The sequence below is a fragment of the Moschus berezovskii genome, chromosome 11 (assembly GCF_049115385.1).
Source record: "Moschus berezovskii isolate FMDL1 chromosome 11, NW_MosBer_1.0, whole genome shotgun sequence".
NCBI lineage: Eukaryota > Metazoa > Chordata > Mammalia > Artiodactyla > Moschidae > Moschus > Moschus berezovskii.
The window spans coordinates 107078731-107101248 of NC_142470.1; the positions used below are offsets into that span (position 1 = coordinate 107078731).

General features: G+C 43.2%; 1 protein-coding gene across 3 annotated transcripts in view; it reads right to left on the bottom strand.

Annotated features, from left to right (window-relative positions):
- NPHP1 (nephrocystin 1) overlaps positions 1-22518 on the bottom strand; it is a 66424-nt gene that overhangs the window by 24454 nt on the left and 19452 nt on the right. For 2 of the 3 annotated variants that reach the window (XM_088841684.1, XM_055400424.2), the window contains 6 exons: positions 20619-20719; positions 20249-20291; positions 19121-19208; positions 17224-17318; positions 16999-17127; positions 1397-1471 (listed from right to left, as the gene is read on the bottom strand). In XM_088841684.1, the coding sequence (XP_088697810.1) occupies positions 1397-1471; positions 16999-17127; positions 17224-17318; positions 19121-19208; positions 20249-20291; positions 20619-20719 (531 nt within the window). The remainder of the gene's footprint in view (positions 1-1396; positions 1472-16998; positions 17128-17223; positions 17319-19120; positions 19209-20248; positions 20292-20618; positions 20720-22518) is intronic. The other variant, XM_055400426.2, reaches the window with a different exon arrangement.

Sequence of the window (22518 nt, forward strand, 5' to 3'; positions counted from 1 at the left end):
AGACCAAACTGGAGGACTTCTCTGGTGGTCCAGAGGGTTAAGACTTCACCTTCCCATGCAGGGGTGCGGGTTTAATCCTGGGTCGGGGAGCTCAGACCCACATGCCTCTCGACGAGAAACCAAAACAAAAAACAGAAGCAATGTTGTCACAAATTCAATAAAGACTTTAAAAGTGGTTCACATAAAAAAAAATTGTAAAGAAAAAAGATCACACTGGACTTGGAGGGGCGGTGCCGTGGACAAGTGTGGGCCTGTGCAGCCCACAGGCGAGGTGGCCAGGCTCCTCCTCGTGCTGCGCCCACGTGGTGAGCCTCTACCTTGCTGTGAGATCGCCTGACGCGACAGAAGTCTAACGAAGGGTTCTTGGGGCAGTGACACAGGGAGTGAACCGTGGGAAGGAAGCAATGAAACTGGAGGCAGAAAAAAGTAAACAGAACTATAGACAACTAATACTATTACGAGAACAGAAAGACATCTTCATCTCCCCTGGCATCTAAGTGACACTGACTCAGGGGCTCGAAGCCACCTAACCTCATTCCTGTCTTTGTTTCTCTCAATCTTGACAGTCCCTGGACGTCAAGGGATGATCGGCTCCTTAGGCGTCACCCATGAGTTTATCTGAAGAAAGCACAGCTCTCCTGAGCACAGCTGGAGACGGCAGTTTTTTAAAAAAGCACTTCTTAAGAAGTGTTAAGATTCTCTTTTAAGGTTTCTCTTTTTGTTTTCATTTTCCATCAGACAGAAGTTTCTAAAATTGAACTTTGTGGTTCATTGAATAAGATGATTCATAGGCATGGTAACTTTGGTGAGGCAGAAACATGAGTGATTTTTATCAAAGTCCTCAGAGAACATTAAATAATCTAAAGGTTCAAACCCGACCCCATATACTCTGTCTTAGACAGGAATACGTTACTTCAGGAATTTGTTGTTCTTGTTCAGTCGCTCAGTTGTGTCCTACTCTTTGCAACCCCATGAACGGCAGCATGCCAGGTGTCCCCGTTCTTCACTATCTCCCAGAGTTTGCTCAAACTCATGTCCACTGAGTCAATGATGCCATGCAACCATCTTATCCTCTGTCACCTCCTTCTCCTCCTGCCTTCAGCATCAGGGTCTTTTCCAAAGAGTCAGCTCTTCGCATCAGGTGGCCAAAGTACTAGAGCTTCAATTTCAGCATCAGTCCTTTCAATGAATATTCAGTGTTGATTTCCTTTAGGATTGACTGGTTTGACCTCCTTGCTATCCAAGAGACTCTCAAGAGTCTTCTCCAGCAACACCAAATACACCAAAGTGTATTACCAAATACATTGTGATAATCTTACCTTAGAAACTGATTGCATATTACTTAATGTGTAAAAGAAACTCATGTTTCACTCAATTCACTCAGCAGATTCCTTACCTGGGGAGAAAAGGTCCATGTTTTGGGCTTCTTAGGTTGCCACGTGGCCCTGACTGTGTGAATGTTGCTCAGAACCTGAAATGAGATTTTCCCATTTGGAATCATACTGTTGAAAGCTCTCAGGAATGTCACCACCTCCATGCTCCAAACAGTGAACAGCAGAGCAGAGGGAGAGGCGGGTATCTTTCTTCTTTGGGTGATTCTGTATTTCTTTTTTTTTCTTTTTACACCAACTACATACATAACTTTTAAAATGATTAACAAAAGGGAACATGTGAATGCTCATGGAATGGGATGGGGTGCGGGTGGGTCCGTGGGGCCTTGGGTAACCGGCAAGCTGAAGTGTGGCCCCACGGGCTGTGCCCTAAGTATCCCATCGCTGAGACAATCCCACATCTTCAGGAAGAGGAATATGTTGGGCTAAAGGGCTGGGTGACTAGGCGGGGCAGAGGCTCAGTGGAGGGAAAAGGTGAGCCTGGCAGGGCATCCTTGAGGAACAAGCTACTATTAGTCACTCGATCATGTCTGACTCTTTGCAACCCCATGGACTGTAGCCCAGGAGGCTCCTCTGTCCATGGGATTCTTCAGGCAAGAAGACTGGAGTGGGTTGCCATTTCCTTCTCCAGCAGATCTTCCCGACCCAGGGATCAAACCCAGGTCTCCTGCACTGCAGGCGGATTCTTTACTGTCTGAGCCTCCAGGGAAGCCCTTGAGGAACAAATCAAAGTGAAGTGAAAGTCGCTCGGTCGTGTCTGACTCTCTGCGACCCCATGAACCATACAGTCCGTGGAATCCTCCAGGCCAGAACACTGGAGAGGGTAGCCATTCCCTTCTCCAGGCGGTCTTCCCAACCCAGGGATCAAACCCAGGTCTCCTGCACTGCAGGCGGATTCTTTACCAGCTGAGCCACCAGGGAGGCCCAAGAATATTGGACTGGGTAGCCTATCTCTTCTCCAGTGGATCCTCCTGACCCAGGAATCAAACTGGGGTCTCCTGCATTGCAGGCAGATTCTTTACCAGCTAAACGAACTAAGCCAACAGTAAATCATACTGATCCTCTGCACACCTTGTTACATTAATAGTGCTATTTCAAACATACCCTTATACATAAACATATATATGCAGCCTCGTGAGCGGTCCCCTGTCTGCTGCAAGCTTCACTATAATCCTTGGGCACTTCATTATCCCTTTGAAATACCCATTTGTTTGTTCATGCAATATATAATTGAGATAATTTTGTAAACCAGTACTGTTCTAGGCACTGGAAATATACAGCAGTGAACACAACAGGCAATGAGAAATAACCAGACAGACTCATGAAAAGCGAACAAATCTGCCTGGCGCTGATGAGCGCCGTAAAGTAAAAGCTGAGGAGGAGGGTAAGAAGCGGGCTCGGGGGTAGGGGAACAGCGATTAACAAAGCCAAGTGTTACAGCACTTACAAAACAACAAAAGAACTGATCAATGAATTCAGACTCTCTGCACTAATAATAAACTGTACTAAGTGAAATACTTAATATTTGAGAGAGATTAACCAGAAAATTAGGAGAAATTTTAGGTACAACTGACTTTTTAAGAAATAAGGCCCACAGGAGCATTTTATGTGCAATGATAACAAGATGGGGCAGTAGGAAGTTAAAGCATGTGAGTATCTTGGTGTGTTAAGGTGGAAGATAGAAATATAGAGTGATTTTAGATTTATGAGAATAATCTACTGCTAAGTAGGAAGCCTAGAAATTTACATACTACAAACTGAGAGGCTTCAAAAGAACTAAGTGACAAGGTCATGGATAGCTATTTTTTTTTTCTGCATGTTTCTATGTATTTGAAATAGTTCCTAATTCAACAAATATTGTTAATTTCAATAACAGTCAGACTGTAAATACATGTAAAAGGAAAAAGAATAAGCAAATTGGAAGATTATAATGTTCAAAGATAAGAGTCTAAACGTGAGATTTAGATTTGTTTTTTATTTCTCTTATTATTGGCAAAATAGGTATCTAGTTTGTTGATGTATTATTTCTTACTGAGTTCTTAAGGCTTTTTAATCACTGTTTAAGGATGAAACACACAATTATGGCTGATTATAAAATGTGTCAAATATGCCAGACAAGTTAAAAGAAACTTACAGTACACCCTAAGCTTATCACCTAGATCCTGCGGTCAACATTTTACTACACTTGCTTTATCACATATACCATCTAGCCATCCATCAGTTCGTCTTATTTTTTGATACACTACAAACTTGCAGACATAAGTAAACTTTTCTCTAAATATGTTAACATGCATAGCATAAAGTCCATTATTTGTTCACAGTTCTTTTTTTGATGGAAAATTTAATACAATGAAATTCTGAAACCTTATTTTTATCCTCTTGTAATGTCAACAGTGGGGAAAGGAAGTGGGTTGGCTAGGGATCACAGGTCCTAAGGAATGACATGGCAAGTGCTGTCACTAGAGGCCTACAGAGGAGCCTGAACCTCATCAGGGTCCCAAAGTAAGGAGACACGCCTTTCCCCAGAGGTGTGTGCAGAGGCCAGGAGGGGAAGCGGGCCTCGTTCTCACCTGGCAGGAATGGCGTCAACGTGTGTGCTACAATAGGAGCAAAACTTATCAAGATCCAGACTCCCCACTCTCAAATGTCTAGGATACAATTTTTAAAGAAAAAATCATTCCTTATACCAAATACCAGGAAAATCTCAACTTAAGTGAGAAAAGAATCAAAAGATAACAACACTAACTCTGCTCAGTGTTATGTGGCAGCCTGCGTGGGAGGGGAGTTTGGGGGAGCATGGACACATGTATATGTATGGCTGAGTCCCTCTGCTGTCCACCTGAAACCATCGAAACACTGTCAATCAGCTATATCCCAATATAAAGTTAAAAGTTAAAAAAAAAAGATACAAACACTAAGATGACAGATGTTGGAATTATTTGAAAAGCAACTTAAAGCAGTCATCTGAAAATGCTTCAATAAACAACTATGGAGAAGCTTAAAATAAATTTAAAATATAGAAGGAAATACGGAGTCTCAAGAAAGAAATAAGGAAATTTTAACAACAAAGAAAGAGAAAGAGGACCCTAATGGAAATTCTAGAACTGAAAAATACAACGAAAGTGAAAGTGTTAGTCACTCAGCCCGCCAGGCTCCTCTGTCCATGGCATTTCCCAAACAAGAACACTGGAGTGCGTTGCCATTTTCTTCTCCAGGGATCTTCCTGACCCAGGGATTGGACCGGTCTCCTGTATTGCAGGTCCATTCTTAACCCTCTGAGCCACCAGAGAACCCCAAGTTTGAAAACAGACACATACACACACCTACACAAGTCACTGAATAGACTCAACCACAGATCAGAAAAGAGACAAGAATCAGTGAGCTTGAAGAGAGGCAAACAGAAATTACACAGTCTGAACGACTGAACAGACTAGATGGAAAGTAAATGGTCACAGCCTCAGGAACCTATGAGATTATGACAAAAGATCTAATGCTCACGCTATCTGAGTCCCAGAAGGGAAGGCAGTTTAGAGGTGGAAAAGTATTTGAGAAAATAATGGCTGAAAAATCCCCAAATCTGGCAAAAGACATAAGTCTACAGTTTAAGAAGCTGAGAAAACCCTAAACAGCATAAATCCAAGAAGCCCATGGCAACATATATAAACTTCTAAAAACTAAACACGATATCCTGAAAGCAGAGAGAGAGGAACGCCGCCTAGATTCACCCCTAGGGCAAAACCAATCCCAGTGAAGCGGAACGTTATTTGCTGAGTGCCTAAAGAAGAGAACTGCCAACCTAGAGTTCTGTACCTAGAGAAGATGCCCACCGTGAATACAGGGAGAGCAGGCACTCTCAGATAAAGAGAGACCGAGAGAGTCTATAGCCAGCAGACCTACCCTAAAAGAGTGGTTATAAACGAGTTCTCTAAATAGAAAGGAGCATGACAAAAGAGGAAATCTCTGAGTATCAGGAAGGAAGGAAGAAAGAACAATGGAAAGAGTGAAAACAAGGGCAGGGCTTCCCTAGTGGCTCAGCAGGAAAGAATCCGCCTGCCAATGTGGGAGACACGGGTTCAATCCCAATCCCGGAAGATCCCACATGCCCTGGAGCGACTAAGCCCACATGCCACAACTACTAAGCCTGAGCTTTAGAGGCCAGGGGCTGAGACTACTGAGCCCATGTGCAGAAACTGCTGAGGTCCCCGCAGCCTAGAGGCAGTGCTCTGCAACAAGAGAAGCCCCTGTGATGAGAAGCCCGCACATGGCAACTAGAGGAGCCCCTGCTCTCTGCAACTGGAGAAAAGCTTAATGGTTGAGGCAAAATTATCATACCGTGTGATGTGGTTCTCAATGTACGTAGAGGAAATTCTTAAGATAATTATAAAGCAGTGAGACGTAAAGTTTCTACTGATCACTTGAATTGGGATGTTGACAAGCAGACTGGGGAAAGTTATGCAGGTATAAAATAATACCTACTTATTTTAGTTCAACTACTGAAAAAGCTGTACAAAGAGAGCCACTCAATAACATGGCAGGCACTTCAGAATGGAGTTCTAAAACAAATGTTTAAGTAATACACAGGAAGACAGAAAAAAGAAAATAGAGGGATGAAAAAGAGAGGGAAGGAAGGGAAAAAAATAAAACAGCAGACTCAAGAGTTAAGACTCCCCTCCAGGATCCACCTGCTTTGGGACGCTTGCCAGAGACTTGAGGGAGTGGCTTTTTGTATATTACTCAAAATTTACAGCTGTTATCCCTAGGCTAGTTATTTGAAGAGGAGCTTATTCAGTCATTATTGGAAGCAGTGTCTTATTAATTAGTTTTAGTAATTTGTGACTTGGCTTAAATTTACTAAATAAGTATTCTTAAGTAAATAGATTCTCCAGGCAAGAATACTGAAGTGGGTAGCCATTCCCTTCTTCAGGGGATCTTCCCAACCCAGGGATCAAACCTGGGTCTCCCACATTGGAGGCAAATTATTTACCAGCTGCCAGGAAAGCCCAAATAAATAGAATGAGCATGTAATTATTAAATACATTCTATAACTCCATGATTTGGAAAATTTGACATAAATTTGCTTCATAAACTAACCTCTATTATTTTTATATAAAATAACTTCTATGATTTTGATGTATTATTCAGAATAAAATTCCAATCTTTATTTTATGTTGTCATGTATGAGAACGGCAAGATAGAGCAGAAAGTATAGACCTTTAGAAGAAGGCAGTTCTCTCTCCTTGAACACTGATGACACCTAGCGGTTCACTCATGGCAGTGGTTTTGTCCGGTTCAGATGAGACAAAGGCGCTTTCCTCGTGCTGTGAGTGAGAAGTGTACTCTAGCTGAGGTGTGTGCGCTTGTGTCTGACTCTTTGAAGCCCCTTGGACTGGGGCCCACCAGGCTCCTCTGTCCATGGGATTCTGGAGTAAGAATTCTGGAGTGGGCTGCTATGCCCTACTCCAGGGGATTTTCCACACCAAGGGATCCAACCCACATCTCCTGAGTCTCCTGCATTGACAGGTGGATGTTTTACCACTGCGTTGCCTAGGAAGCCCAATAAATGCTGGAGAAGGTGTGGAGAGAAGGGAGCCTCCTGCACAGTTGAGGGGATGTAAACTGGTGCAGCCGCTATGGAGGACAGTATGGAGGTCCCTTAAAACTGAAACAGAGCTACCACACGACCCTGCAACCCCACCCTTGGGAGATATCCAGAGAAAAACATGCTCTGAAAACACACGTGCACCCCAGGGTTCACTGCAGCACTGGTTACAACAGCCAGGACATGGAAGCAACCAACATGTCCATGACAGTGCTCAGCCCTGCAGTTACATCCTGCTGCTTGTAACCCCGTGGACTGTAGCCCACCAGGCTCCTCTGTCCATGGGATCTTCCTGGCAAGAATATTAGAGTGGGTGGCCATGCCCTTCTCCAGGGGGTCTTCCAAACCGGGGACTGAACCCAGTCCTGCATTTCCTGTATTGCGGGCAGATTATTTACCGGTGAGCCACAGGGAAAGCCCCACCAACAGAGGACTAGATAAAGAAGGTGTGATACATACACACAACGGAATATTACTCAACCATCAAAAAGAATGAAATAATGCCATTTGCCGCAACATGGATGGACCTAGAGAGTGTCATAGTGAGTGAAGTAAGTCAGAGAAGGAGAAATGTTGTATGACATCCACCCTATGTGGAATGTGGAAAGAATCACACAGATGAACTTACAAAACAGAAACAGACTCACAGACTTTGAGAACGAGCTATGGTTGCTGGGGGGAAGGACCAGGGAGGGGAGAGTTAGGGAGTTTGGAATGGACACGTGCACACTGCTGTATTTAGAATGGATCACCAACAAGGACCTTCTGAACAGCACAGGGAGCTCTGCTCAGTGTTCCGTGGCAGACTGGATGGGAGGGGGTTTGGGGAGAATGGACACATGTTTGTGTATGGCTGAGTCCTTTCGCTGTTCACCTAGAACTATCACAGCATTGTGTGTTAATCGGCTATACCACAATACAAAATAAAAAAGTTTTTTTTTTAATAAGCATACTCAGCAGGGACCAAGATAAACTCCTCCACACCTGATCTATCAGTGCTCTCTGCCTCATGGCGGGTCCCCACCATCCACCCAGACATGGGAGTCAGAGACCCGGCTTCATGTCTGATGCCCCGCTCCCCGCACTCCCCACACTCAGCCCACGACCAACCAAGCCTCCTGAATCTCCCTCCAGTCACAGCTCTCCTCTCCACTTCTCTCATCAAGTTACCATCATCACTCTCCTCAAGTTACCATCACAGTCTTACGATGTTCCATGTATTGGTGTAAGTGCTTTGTTGTTGGGTTGTTCAGTTGCTAAGTCGTGTCTGACTCTTCGACTCCATGAACTGTAGCACGCCAGACTCCCTGTCCATCACTATCTCCCAGAGTTTGCTCAGGTTCATGTCCATTGAGTTGGTGATGCTATCTAACCATCTCATTCTCTGCCATTCCCTTCTCCTCCTGCCCTCAATCTTTCCCAGCATCATGGTTTTTTCCAATGAGTCAGCTCTTCACATCAGGTGGCCAAAGTATTGGAGCTTCAGCATCAGTTCTTCAAATGAATATTAAGGGTTGGTTTCCTTTAGGATGGACTGGTTGGATCTCCTTGCAGTCCAAGGGTATCTTAAAAATCTTCTCCAACACCACAGTTCAAAAGCATCAGTTCTTCGGCGCTCAGCTTTCTTTATAATCCAACTCTCACATCCATACATCACTACTGGAAAAACCATAGCCTTGACTAGATGGACCTTTGTCAGCAAAGTGATGCCTCTGTTTTTTGATATGCTGTCTAGGCTTGTCACAGGCTTTCTTCCAAGGAGCAAATGTCTTAATTTCATGACTGCAGTCACTGCAGTGATTTTGGAGCCCATGAAAATGAGATCTGCCACTGCTCCCACTTTTTCTCCTTCTATTTGCCATGCAGTGATGGGACCAGATGCCATGATCTTAGTTTTTTAAATGTTGACTTTTAAGCCAGCTTTTTCACCCTCCTTTTCACCTCTATCAAGAGCTCTTTAGTTTCTCTTCACTTTCTGCCTTTAGAGTAGTATCATGTGTATATCTGAGGTTGTTGATATTTCTCCCAGCAATCTTGATTCCAACCTGTGAGTCAACAAGCCCAGCATTTCACATGATGTACTCTGCATATAAGTTAAATAAGCAGGGTGACAATATACAGCCTTGACATACTCCTTTCCCAATTTGGGACCAGTCCGCTGTTCCATGTCTGGTTCTAACTGTTGCTTACTGACCCGCACACAGGTTTCTCAGGAGAGGTAAGGTGGTCTGGTACTCCCATCTCTTTAAGAATTTTCCACAGTTTGTTGTGATCCACACAATCAAAGGCTTTAGCACAGTCAATGAAGCAGATGTTTTTCTGGAATTCCCTTGCTTTCTCTACGATCCAACGAATGTTGGCAATTTGATCTGTGGTTCCTCTGTCTTCTCTAAATCCAGCTTGTACATCTGGAAGTTCTTGATTCACGTACTGCTGAAGCCTACCTTGAAGGACCTTGAGCATAACCTTGCTAGCACAGTTCTGAAATAAGCACAATTCTGTGATAGTCTGAACATTCTTCAGCATTGTCCTTCTTTGGGAATGGAATGAAAACTGACCTTTTCCAGTTGTGTGGCCACTGCTGAGTTTTCCAAATGTGCTGACATATTGAGTGCAACACTTTCACCGCATCATATTTCAGGATTTGAAATAGCTCAGCTGGAACTCCATCACCTCCACTAGCTTAGCACTTAACTTCACACTCCAGGATGTCTAGCTTTAAGTGCTTTACTTACACTAACTTATCTAGTCTTCACATTGACCCTAAGGAAGGCACCCCAGAGAGAGCAAGGTAGAGTCATTTGGTCGGCATCCCACATTCAGCTGGTGGAGCCTGGGTTTAATTCCAGGCACAATGGCTCCAGATTTCAGATTTCATTTTCTTGGAGGCATGGATACTTGCTGCCTTTTGACTATCACATTGTGACACAGCTTCCAAATGGTCTACTGGGGTCCCTCTGGCTGCCCCTCTAATCCATTTCCAGGGAGGAGCCAGAAATCACCCTCAGATGCACAGCTAAGTCATGTCCCTCCCTGCCAAGCTTGCGGCTTACAAGCCTCTTACGCAGCGTCCCCCACTCGCCCCAGCCTGCACTTCCTCGCTCCCTCGGCTCAGCCACACCAGCGCCCCTTCCACACCTTTCCTCTCAAGGCCCTGCCTGTGCTCCTATTCAGTCAGGAGCACGCCGCCCGTCTCCTTAGAGTCTATGCACCCCTCAGATCTCATGGCAAGCATCACCCCCTCAAGAGTTTAGATTATGGAAGCGAGAACTCTTTTCTAGTGTGACAAATTTCCCTCTAAGCAACGCTTTTCTTAACTCATTGATTATTTAGAAATCTGTTGCATAATTTCCCAAGGATGTTTTCCTGTTCTCTTTCTGTTTTTGGTTTCTAATTCAACTCCATGTGATCAAAACCCTACACTGCATGATTTCAAAATCTGTTCAGGACCATCTATTTTGGTGAATGTTCCCTATTCACTAAAAAGAATGCAATTGGGGGGTGAAGTATTTTACAAATGTTAATTTGATCCAGTTTGTTCGTGGTGTTATTCTGTTCTTTTATAATCTTACTAATCTTCTGTTTGTTTTACAGTATTGTAGAGAGAAGTATTAAAATCTGTAATTATAAGTATGGCTTTGCCCATTTCTCCCTTCAGTTGTATCCATTTCTACTGCATGTATCTTGAAGCTCTGATGTTGGGTGTATACACACTGAGGACTGTTACATCTTCTTGCTGAATGGTCCATCCTATCACATAATGTACCACTTTATTCCTAAGTATACTTTGACTGATGTTAATATCTTTTGAATGGTGTGTCTCTCTGCTCTTCACCTTTTAACCTGCCTGTGTTACTATGCTTAAGGTGGTTCTTAGTCTAGAGTTGGATCTCTTTCACTCTGGTTTTCATTTGCATTTCACAGATGACTCACTATGTGCTCAGTATCTTTTTATATGCCAGTTGGCCTGTCATATTTTCTTTTTTCAAGTGCCAGCTCAAGTCTTTTGTCAATTAAAAAAAACCTAAGCTATCTTCTTATTATTTGGGTATCTGGATTGTCACTGACCATGGCGGACAGTGTTCAGTCTTTACATGAGGTATGATGGTACAAGCTTCACTTTAGTTTTCTCTTGTTGCCCTTCAACTGAGATGACCACTGCCTCTACTACTGTGGGCAGGAATCCCTTAGGAGAAATGGAGTGGCCCTCATAGTCAAGAAGAGTCCAGAATGCAGTACTTGGAGGCAGTCTCAAAAATGACAGAATGATCTCTACTCCTTTCCAAGGCAAACCATTTAGTATCACGGTAATCCACCTCTATACCCCAACCAGTAACACTGAAGAAGCTGAAGTTGAATGGTTCTATGAAGACCTACAAGACCTTCTAGAACTAACACCCAAAAAAGATGTCTTTTTCATTACAGGGGACAGGAATACAAAAGTAGTAAGTCAAGAGATACCTGGAGTAACAGGCAAATTTGGCCTTGGAGTATGGAATGAAGCAGGGCAGAGGCTAACAGAGTTCTTTCAAGAGAACGCACTGATCATAGCAAACACCCTCTTCCAACAAAACAAGAGATGACTCTACACATGGACATCATCAGATGGCCAACACCGAAATCAGACTGATTATATTCTTTTCAGCCAAAGATGGAGAAGCTCTATATAGTTAGCAAAAACAAGACCGGGAGCTGACTGTGGCTTAGATCATGAACTCCTTATTGCCAAGTTCAGACTTAAATTGTGGAAAGTAGGGAAAACCACTAGATCATTCAGGTACGACCTACATCAAATCCCTTACGATTATACAGTGGAAGTGACAAATAGATTCAAGGGCCTAGATCTGATAGACAGAGTGGCTGAAGAACTATGGACGGAGGTTTGTGACATTGTACAGGAGACAGGGATCGAGACCATCCCCAAGAAAAATAAATGCAAAAAGGCAAAATGGTTGTCTGAGGAGGCCTTATAAATAGCTGAAAAAGAAGTGAAATGCAAAGGAGAAAAGGAAAGACATACCCATTTAAATGCAGAGTTCCAAAGAATAGCAAAGAGAGATAAGAAAGCCTTCCTCAGTGATCAGTGCAAAGAAATAGAGGAAAACAACAGAATGGGAAAGACTAGAGATCTCTTCAAGAAAATTAGAGATAACAAGGGAACATTTCATGCAAAGATGGGCTCGATAAAGGACAGAAATGGTATGGACCTAACAGAAGCAGAAGATGTTAAGAGGTGGTAAGAATACACAGAAGAACTGTACAAAAAATATCTTCATGACCCAGATAACCATGATGGTGTGATCACTCAACTAGAACCAGACAGCCGGAATGCAATGTCAAATGGGCCTTAGGAAGCACTACTATAAACAAAGCTAGTGGAGGTGATGGAATTCCAGTTGAGCTATTTCAAATCCTGAAAGATGATGCTGTGAAAGTGCTGCACTCAATATGCCAACACATTTGGAAAACTCAGCAGTGGCCACAGGACTGGAAAAGGTCAGTCTGCATTCCAATCCCAAAGAAAGGCAATGCCAAAGAATGCTCAAACTACCGCTCAATTGCACTCATCTCACACACTAGCAAAGTAATGCTCAAAATTCTCCAAGCCAGGCTTCAACAGGACGTGAACTGTGAACTTCCAGGCATTCACACTGGATTTAGAAAAGGGAGAGGAACCAGAGATCAAATTGCCAATATCTGCTGGATCACTGAAAAAGCAAAAGAGTTCCAGAAAAATATCTACTTCTGCCTTACTGACTATGTCAAAGCCTTTGACTGTGTGGATCACAACAAACTGTGGAAAATTCTGAAAGAGATGGGAATACCAGATCCCCTTACCTGCCTCTTGAGAAATCTGTATGCAGGTCGGGAAACAACAGAACTGGACATGGAACAACAGACTGGTTCCAAATCTGTATTTGGAAATGCTGTATAGTGTCACCCTGCTTATTTAACTTATATACAGAGTACATCATGAGAAATGCTGGGCTGGATGAAGCACAAGCTGAAATCAAGTTTGCCAGGAGAAATATCAATAACCTCATATTCGCAGATGACACCACTCTTATGGCAGAAAGCGAAGAAAAACTAAAGAACATTTTGATGAAAGTGAAAGAGGAGAGTGAAAAAGCTGGCTTAAAACTCAACATTCAGAAAACTAAGGTCATGGCATCCGGTCCCATCACTTCATGGCAAATAGATGGGGAAACAATGGAAACAGTGAGAGACTTTATTTTCTTGGGCTCCAAAATCACTGCAGATGATGACTGCAGCCATGAAATTAAAAGACTCTTGCTCTTTGGAAGAAAAGCTATGACCAACCTAGATAGCATGTTAAAAAGCAGAGACATTACTTTGCCAACAAAGTTCCATCTGGTCAAGGCTACTCTTTCCAGTAGTGATGGGTGTGAGAGTTGGACTGTGAAGAAAGCTGAGCGCTGAAGAATTGATGCTTTTGAACTGGGGCGTTGGAGAAGACTCTTGAGAGTTCCTTGGATTTCAAGGAGATCCAACCAGGCCATCCTAAAGGAAATCAGTCCTGAATTCATTGACAGGACTGATGCTGAAGCTGAAACTCCAATACTTTGGCCACCTGATGCAAAGAACTGAGTCATTTGAAAAGGCCCTGGTATTGGGAAAGATTGAAGGTGGGAAGATAAGGGGATGACAGAGGATGAGATGGTTGGATGGCATCACCGACTCAATGGACATGAGTTTGAGGAAGCTCTGGGAATTGGTGATGAACAGGGAGGCCTGGTGTGCTGCAGTCCATGGGATCACACAGTCGGACAGGACTGAGCAACTGAACTGAACAGTTGCCCTTTACCAACCTGAAGTTCCCTTCTGTTCTCAATTTGATGAGAACTTTTTAAAGAATCGTAAATGGGTGTTAGTGTTAGTTGCTCAGTCGTGCCTGACTCTTTGCGACCCCAAGGACTGCAGCCCACCAGGCTCCTCTGTCCATGAGATTTTCCAGGCAAGGATACTGAAGGGGGTCGTCATTTCCTTCTCCAGGGGATCTTCCCAACCCGGGGATCGAACCCAGGTCTCCTGCACTGCAGGCAGATTCTTTACCAACTGAGCTACAAGGGAAGTTAATGTTTGTCAAATGTTTTTTCCGCGTCTATTGAATGATCACATGTTTTTTTTCTTCTTTAGTTATGTTAATATGGCAATTACAATGATCTATTCTCAAATGTTAAATCCTGGCTACACAGGAGGGTACCTTTGAAGTCCTGGAATAACCCCAATTAATCATGATACATTGTCCTTTTTCATCTTCCCAGGTGGTGCAGTGGCTCAGAATCCTCCTGCCAATGCGGGAGGTGCAAGAGACATATGTTCAGTCTCTGGGCTGGGAAGATCCCCTGAGTAGGACATGGCAACCCTTTCCGGTATTCTTGCCTGGAAAATCCCAAGGACAGAAAAGCCTGGCAGGGTACAGTCCTTGGGGTCGCTAAGAGTCTCAGCACATGTGCCTGTACTTCAAGGGAGAGCTGCATGCTAACGATGCCAGCTAATGTCAACAGAGGAGCAGATAAGTTAAGAGCAGTATAGATTTGAGCTGGATAATCATCAATCAGGGTCAATTCACTCATATTTTGTTTAGGATTTTAGTTCATTATATTCATGAGGAGTACTGGTCTTGTCATTTTTCTTTTTGTAATGTGTTGTCTTATTTTGGTAGCATGTTTTTCCTGGCCTCATGAAACGAGATGGGAAGCATTCCTTCTTCATCTGTTCTCTGGAAGGGTTTGTGTACTAGTGGTATTATTTCTTCCTTAAATGTTCAGCGGAAACCACCAGTGAAACCATCTGGGTTTTGGAGTTTCCTCAACTGGAAGAGTTTTAATTTCAGTTTCAATATCTTTAACAGGGGTTATTCAAATTGTTCTAGTTCTTTTCAGGTCAGTTTCATTAAATTATGGTTTTTGAAGAATTCCTCTGTTTATCGATATTATCAAATTTATTGCCATAAAGTTATTTATAATACCCCCGTTCTCTTCTTTCCGGTTTCCCAGGTGGCACTAGCGGTAAAGAACCCACTTGCCAATGCAGGAGACACAAGAGACACAGGTTTGATCCCTGGGTGGGTAAGACCCCCTGGAGGAGGGCATGGCAACCCGCTTCAGTCTTCTTGCCTGGAGAATCCCATGGACAGAAGAGTCTAGAGGGCTGCAGTGCACGAGCTGGCCACGCCGTGCTCCTTTAACACTGTAAGACTTCTCACTTCCCCTCTTGACTACCTCACCTCTAGGGTGGGACACACAGTTCTGAAGGCCTTCACCAGCTGTGGAGCCCTTTGCCTGGCAAAGCAATAAAAGCTACTCTTTTCTACTTCACCCAAAACTCTGTCTCCGCGTTTCTGTTCCGCACCAGTGAACAGAGGCTGAGTTTTGGCAACAATCATTTGTTTTCTTTCTTTCTCTCTTTTTAAAATTTATTTTAAAAAATTATTTATTTATTTTTGGTCCCACTAAGACATGTGGGATCCTGGTTCCCCGACTAGAGACCAAACCTCTGCCCCCCACATTGGAAGGTGAAGCCTTAACCAATGGACCACCAGGGCAGTCTCTCTTTTCAAAATTTTTGATCAGTCTCACTAGGCATCTCTCAGTGTTATTAATCTTGTTAAAGAACAAACTTTGCCTTTTCTGACTTTCTCTCTTGCTTCTATTTCACTAGTTTCTACTCTTTACTAGTTCCTCCAGTCTACTTTCTTCAGGTCTCACTCACTCTTCTCTTCTAGACTCTCGAGTTCGAGCTTAGATCACTGATTTAAAATCTTTCTTCTTGCCTAGTATATTCAGTCATAAATTTCCATCTCAGCACTGTTTTGGCTGTATGTCCTAAACAAATCAATTAACTAAGAGTCATTCAAATTCTTTGGTTGGTAGTGGGTGGAAAATATTCTCTGAGGAATTAGAGAGGAAAGGGGTGGAAAAGGACACAAGGAAACTTTGTCAGGTGATGGTAATGCTCCACAGCTTGACTGGAATGGTGGTTACACAGGTGTGTACACCATCAAAAATGCAATGCCGGTGGTCCAGTGGTTAACAGTCCACCTGCCACTACAGGGGACACGAATGTGATCCCTGCTCCAGGAAGATTCCACATGCTGCAGAGGCGCTAAGCCAGAGGGCCACAACTACTGATGCCCTTGGGCTCGAGCCCATGCTCTGCAACGAGATAAGCCACTGCAAGGAAAAGCCCGCACACTGCAACCAGAGAGCAGCCCCCACTGGCCGCAACTAGAGAAAGCCCACGTGCAGCAACAGAAGTCCAGCACAGCCATAAATAAATAAACGTTTTAAAACGCAATACTCTATACTGAAAACCTGAACTGTATAGAGTACTAGGAGGTAGGCATCGCTACCTTTTTGTAAGTGAAAAATCTATGGCTCACGGGAGCTATCTGTGATATATAAATGTCAAACATTTAGCCAGAAAAAAAGTCTGGAGTTAATAAACCTATATCATCAGAACCCTTGCTGTTTGCATGCTACCATACGTTATTTGGGGCTTCCCCAGTAGCTCAGATGATAAAGAATCCGCCTACAGTGCAGGAGACCTGGGTCTGATTGCTATGTCAGGAAGATCCCCTGGAGAAAGCAATGGCAACCCACACTAATATTCTTGCCTGGGAAATCCCATGGATAGAGGAGCCTGGAGGGCTACAGTCCATGATGTCGCAAAGAGTCAGACACAACTGAGCAGCTGACGCTACACATTATTTTATCTAGATACTTATACACGCACAGAGATTGAGAGACAGAAAGAGACAGACCCTACGCAGCATGCATTTAATATGTGGTGGGGAGGGAGGGGGGTTCGCAGGAGAATAGGTACATGTATATGTACGGCTGAGTCCCCTCACCGTTCATCTGAAACTGTCACAACATTGTTAATCAGCTATACCCCACTACGAAATGCTTTTGGTGTTAAAAAAAAAATTAAATTAAAAAAATGCATGTGGTGGGAACTAGTTGGACTCCCCAGCAAGCTCACCTCATTGCCGTCAAACAGACAGAGGCGCACGTGTCTGCTCAGAACTTGGATGCTCACCCCTGGAAGAGGAATCACCTTGCAGCTCCAGAGAGTCAAAATCAAGGAGACACGGCTTGGTCTTGACCTGATCTGCAAGAACAATCAGTTACGAGGAAGGTCTGCTTTTATGACTCATGAGACAAATTCAGTTTCTGAGCACGTTTTATAAAGAGTCACCACACTTACGGAGCCGGTTTTTGCATCCCACATTAGATCTCTGAAGGCCAACTGGGAAGGTGTAAGCTCTGGCTGTAAGAAGTAACTTGCTCGAAATTGATTCCCTGCAAAAATAATTTTTGCTTTATATTCTTAACAAAGAATGAACGAAATTCAAAACCCTAAATCCATGATGTTACAGTACAAACTTAGGAAACAGACATCGAAAATACCATGCATGCTGTTTGCTAGAAACTTGCTTCCTAAGACAGACATACCAACAGAGATCAGAACAACAGGAGGAAACGAAAAGATGGAAGCACATAAGAGTTGATCTTAAAGCAGTTTTAGGAAAGACCTTAAAGACTGTCATGCAGGTAACATGCCCCGTGATGAAGATGACCCATTCAAATATTTCTGTAAAATGCAGAAAATCTGAAACCACTTTCTGAACATTCTAGAAAAAGTGTATCATCATTAATTTTACTTCTTTTTATATAAAAGTATTTTAATTTAGTCATGAATACTTGTTACAAAATTTATTCCTGAAAGAGTCCCTTAATGGCAAGGAGATCAAACCAGTCCATCCTAAAGGAAATCAACCCTGAATATTCACTGGAAGAACTGATGCTGAAGCTGAAGCCGCAACACGTTGGCCAACTGACACGAAGAGCTGATTCACTGAAAAAGACCCTGATGCTGGGAAAGACTGAAGGCAGGAGAAGGGAGTGACAGAGGACGAGATGGCTGGATGGCATCACCCACCAACTCAATGGACACGAATCTGAGCAAATTCCAGGACACAGGGACGCACAGGAAAGCCTTGGCGTGTTGCAGTCCAGGGGATCACAAAGAGTCGGACATGACTTAGTAACCGAACAACAACAACAAATCTGCTATGTTAGGAACTGGAAACACAAAAGTGAATCAGAGAAATATGTCCCCTGCCCCCATGAGCTTACAGCTCAGTGGGCGAAAATCATTAAGAAAAATAAATAGGCAAAAGACTACATAAAATAATTATAAGCTGACTTAGACCTATAAAGGGTACTCACATGGGGGAGAGTAGGAGAACCCACAAGGAAGGTGTCTCGGGAAAGTGTGTTTTATCCTGAGATAGAAGCATGAGCAGGAAGTGGGTGTTTAGGGGCTGCTGAGAAGAGCCTCCCAACAGAGGAGCCTCAAAGCAGTCCCTACATAGATAACAACTCAGAGAATACAGCTGAGCCTCTCCCCAAAATCGCTGCTCTTTAAAATGAGCTAAGACTCCAAATTCCCAATGCAGGGAGTCTGGTCAATCCCTGGTCAGGCAACTAGACCCTGCATGCTGCTACTGAACGTCTCACGTGTCGAAACGAAAAAGATCTTGCATGTTGTAATGAAGATCAAAGATCCTGTATGCTGCAACTAAGACCTGGTACAGCCAAATAAATGAATAACTAATTAAAAATAAAATAAAATGAGCTTATGAACAAACGGTGCCAAGTACAGGGCAATCCAAGAATGAATAAGAAAATAGAAACAGTGAATAGAGATAACTCTTGGGAAAAGTCTTGATGTGAAGAAAAGCAGAGAAAGGGAGGCTTCAGCTCGAGTGGGATAGGGCTGAGGGTGGCTGGTTCACAGAGGTGTTGCCAGGACTATTGATGAGACAACGAGCCGGTGGGGCGGGGAGAGCAGGCAGCAGATACAGGAAAGGGGTGATCAGTGAGAGTCCCATTTCTGAAATAAATGAAAGGGTGCTTGGCTTCCGATAGGATCAGGGCTCCCTCCTCCTGTCACAGGCAAGATGAGGGGCAAGATGAGCATCCAAGAGACGTGAGATCCAACATCTTTATCAACAACCTTCTCTGGCTGTGCCAGAAAAGTTAGATGTAAACCATGATGGCTTCACTAAAAGTCTGTGCTGGCTGATGCACACCCGTACCTTCCTCCAGGAGCTGGAAGAGGGTGGAAGGCCTGAACCCGGCAGGAATAGCTCCCATCGTGGTCAGCACGTCGACGGTGTTTATCTGCTGAAGAGAGTAAAACAAAACGGACTTGCTTGCTCCCATTCAGGTTTTCTCACCTCTAGAACACTCTATCACTGTAGCAACTACAACTCCCAAAACAAAACTACAAATGCCCAGACTTCAGTGGAAGAATACAGCAGTTCAACCCCCAGTTATGAGACGATGCCATTGCTGACACTGGCTTTTCCCAATGAGTGGCTGCTTCTGCATGGTCAAAACGGCCTGTCCTGCCCCACAAGGGAGTGTGTCGTGTCACAGATGAGCTGACAGCATGAGCTGACGTGCACTGAAGAGTGACCGGCTGTGTGTGTGCACGCGCGTGTGTGTAACATACATGCACCTGCACCCATGCCCATAAACAATAAATAAAGTAAAAAGCCCAGAAAGGATACCCTTACTCAACGTTTAGTGGTGATTACTTACGCAAGGAGTGGCGCTTCATTTCATTATGTAACTTTTTAAATGATAGGATTATGGGTAGTTTCTTACTTTTCTGAGCTTTTTCGAGTTTTTAAATGTTACAAAACTAAAACTTAACAGTTGTTTTTACCCAAATAACAGAAAATTCAAGCAGAATCAAAGTGAGACATTTCCAAGCCCTCAAATCTACTCTTCTAAACAGAAAAGACCTAATAGGAAATGTTACTCAGAGTACAGACTTACTAAACCAGAGGTACGTTTTAATGTTCTGTGCATTTCAGGCCCTGTACCCGCTTAAGATCCAATGCTTTCATTTAAAGTTGTTTTGAATCTGAACTCTTACCAGAACTATTAGGTAACAAAATGAAACGTTATTAATAAGCTGAAGTGAAAAGGGCAAGTGTCAGTCTCTCCGTCGTGTCCGACTCTATCACCCCATGGACTGCAGTCCACCAGGCTCCTCTGTCCATGGGGTTCTCCAGGCAAGAATACTGGAGTGGGCTGCTATGCCCTTCTCCAGAGGATCATCCCAACCCAGGGAGAGAACACACGTCTCCGGCATTGCAGGCAGATTACCACTGAGCCACCAGGGAAGCCCCACTAATAAGACAGGAGATACCAACCTCTGAGATGGCTTTCCGGACAGCACTCCAGTGAGAGTCGGTCCTAGGGAAACAGAGTAGCTAGGTGAGTGCACGGAAAGTTTATGCCTGTTCACTCAGTCAGAGAACTTCATTAATCAAAGAACAAAGTATTTCATTATATCTTCTGACAATCTAACACTGCCTACATGAAACTAAGAATAATATCACCTGCTAAAAGTAACCACAAAGTTAAAGTTGCAATGACCTTTAAAAAGCAAATGGTAATGAGAAAAGCTCCCAAAATATAAGTTGTTTCCATTTCAAGAAATCTTCCATTATTTATAATAGTAAAGATAAACAAATAAAACACTTCGTGAACCTACTTTTATGTCCCCTCACACCATTTTACCTTTGCTTGACTTCTGCTCCTTCTGCTGTTTCATCCCCTACCTCTGTATCTTCTTCACTGCCTTCTTCACTTGATTCTTGGCCTTCTTCTTTATTATAGGGCTGAAAAATAATATGAAATATGAAGTGCCTTTTACCTACTGGGAAAATCAACCAATAAACGTACTTTCAGAAAGATTTGAGTGTAGGTAGGGATTTAGTATAGGACAGACATATCAAAAATCAGTGGATAAAAGCTCAAATAATGATGTCCTTTGAAAAAAGGGTAAGGATAAAGGTAGAGAACAAGTTTAATCAACATAAGTGCCAGATGGAACTGATTCAAATGTAAAAAAAGAAGAAAAGATATAAATAAAAGAACTACAGAAGTGTTAGAAGAAAATAATCTTGAGATGGGGGAATCCTTTCCACTCATGATAGCAAAACCAAAAATCATAAATGGAACACTGACAGATTTAGCTACCTAAAAGTAAATCTGGTTGAAAGTCAACAAAGAGGATATCTGCCTCAAGTTTTCAAGGCTTAATATCCTTATTATTAAGATAATACAAAAACTCTTCCATAGCAATACAATTTTTAAAAATCCCTTTGAAGAACGAATTAAAAAGGCAATTTCCAAAGAATAAATAAAAATAGAAATAAATAAAGCAAATGAAATGACACTCAACCTCACTAGCAATACAATAAATTCAAGTAAAAAACAATAATGAGCCCTTTTTTTGGTCATCACTTTGGCAAAAGACTGATGACAACCATCAGTGGCAAGTGTGCAGACAAACAAATATTCTCAGCTGCTGGGGATGGGAGTCCAAATAAGAATAACTTTCCTAATTTGCAAAATGGCGAATTCCACCAAAATAACAAGGTGTAAACCCTTTGCAGCAGCAATGAGCATCTAGGAACTTATTTAAGGGGAATAATGGGACAAGGTTATGTGCAGACTGATCACAATGCAGGTTCTTCTTTTCCAAGAGTACCTGATTATAGCAATGAGTCAAGCTAAAAGGGGCTTCCCAGGTGGCTCAGTGGTAAAGAATCCTCCTGCCAATCCAGGAGAGACGTAGGTTTGATCTCTGGGTTGGAAAGATCCCCTGGAGAACGAAATGGCAACCCACTTTAGTATCCTTGCCTGGGAAAGCCCACAGACAGGGAGCTTGATAGGTTACAGTCCATGGAGCTGCAAAGATTCGGACATAAATGAGCACGCACGCAACCTAAGAAAACTACCTTTTCCAAGCCCTCCTCACAGGTAGGTGATGTCAAAGAACTAAATGCTGGTCCAGGAGATAGAACTGGAAGCTTTTTGTGTAACTTCCAGGAAACCTTCTATAAAAGACCATAGCTCTTGCCTTTTGACTTCTACCTCATTTCTCCTCTCTCTCTGCTTGGAATTGTTAAAAGATACAGCTGCCAACCTAAAGAGATAACAACCCAAGGGACAGCTGATGGCACCTAACCACAGAGTAAAATATTGCTTTTGTTGTTGCTTAATCGCTGTCATGTAAGACTGTTTTGCGACACTATGGACTGTAGCCCACCAGGCTCCTCTGTCCATGGGATTTTCCAGGTAAGAAAATCCCATGGACAGAGTGAGTGGCCATTTCCTTCTCCAGGGAATCTTCCCAACCCAGGGATCGAACCTGTGTTTCCTGCATTGGCAGGTGGATTCTTTACCACTGAGCTACCAGGGGAGCTCTGAGTAAAATATGAGATAGGACCTTGCCATGCCTTGACTGCCCATCTCCACACTTCCTCCACACACAAGAGAAATGTGCGTCTACCTTATCTGAGCCACGATTTCGGTGATCTTTAGCTCATAATGGAAGCTAACCCAAGCTCCCATGCATGTCACTTGTAGGTGTAGATTGCTGCTGCTGCTCTGCTCAGTTGCATCTAACTCT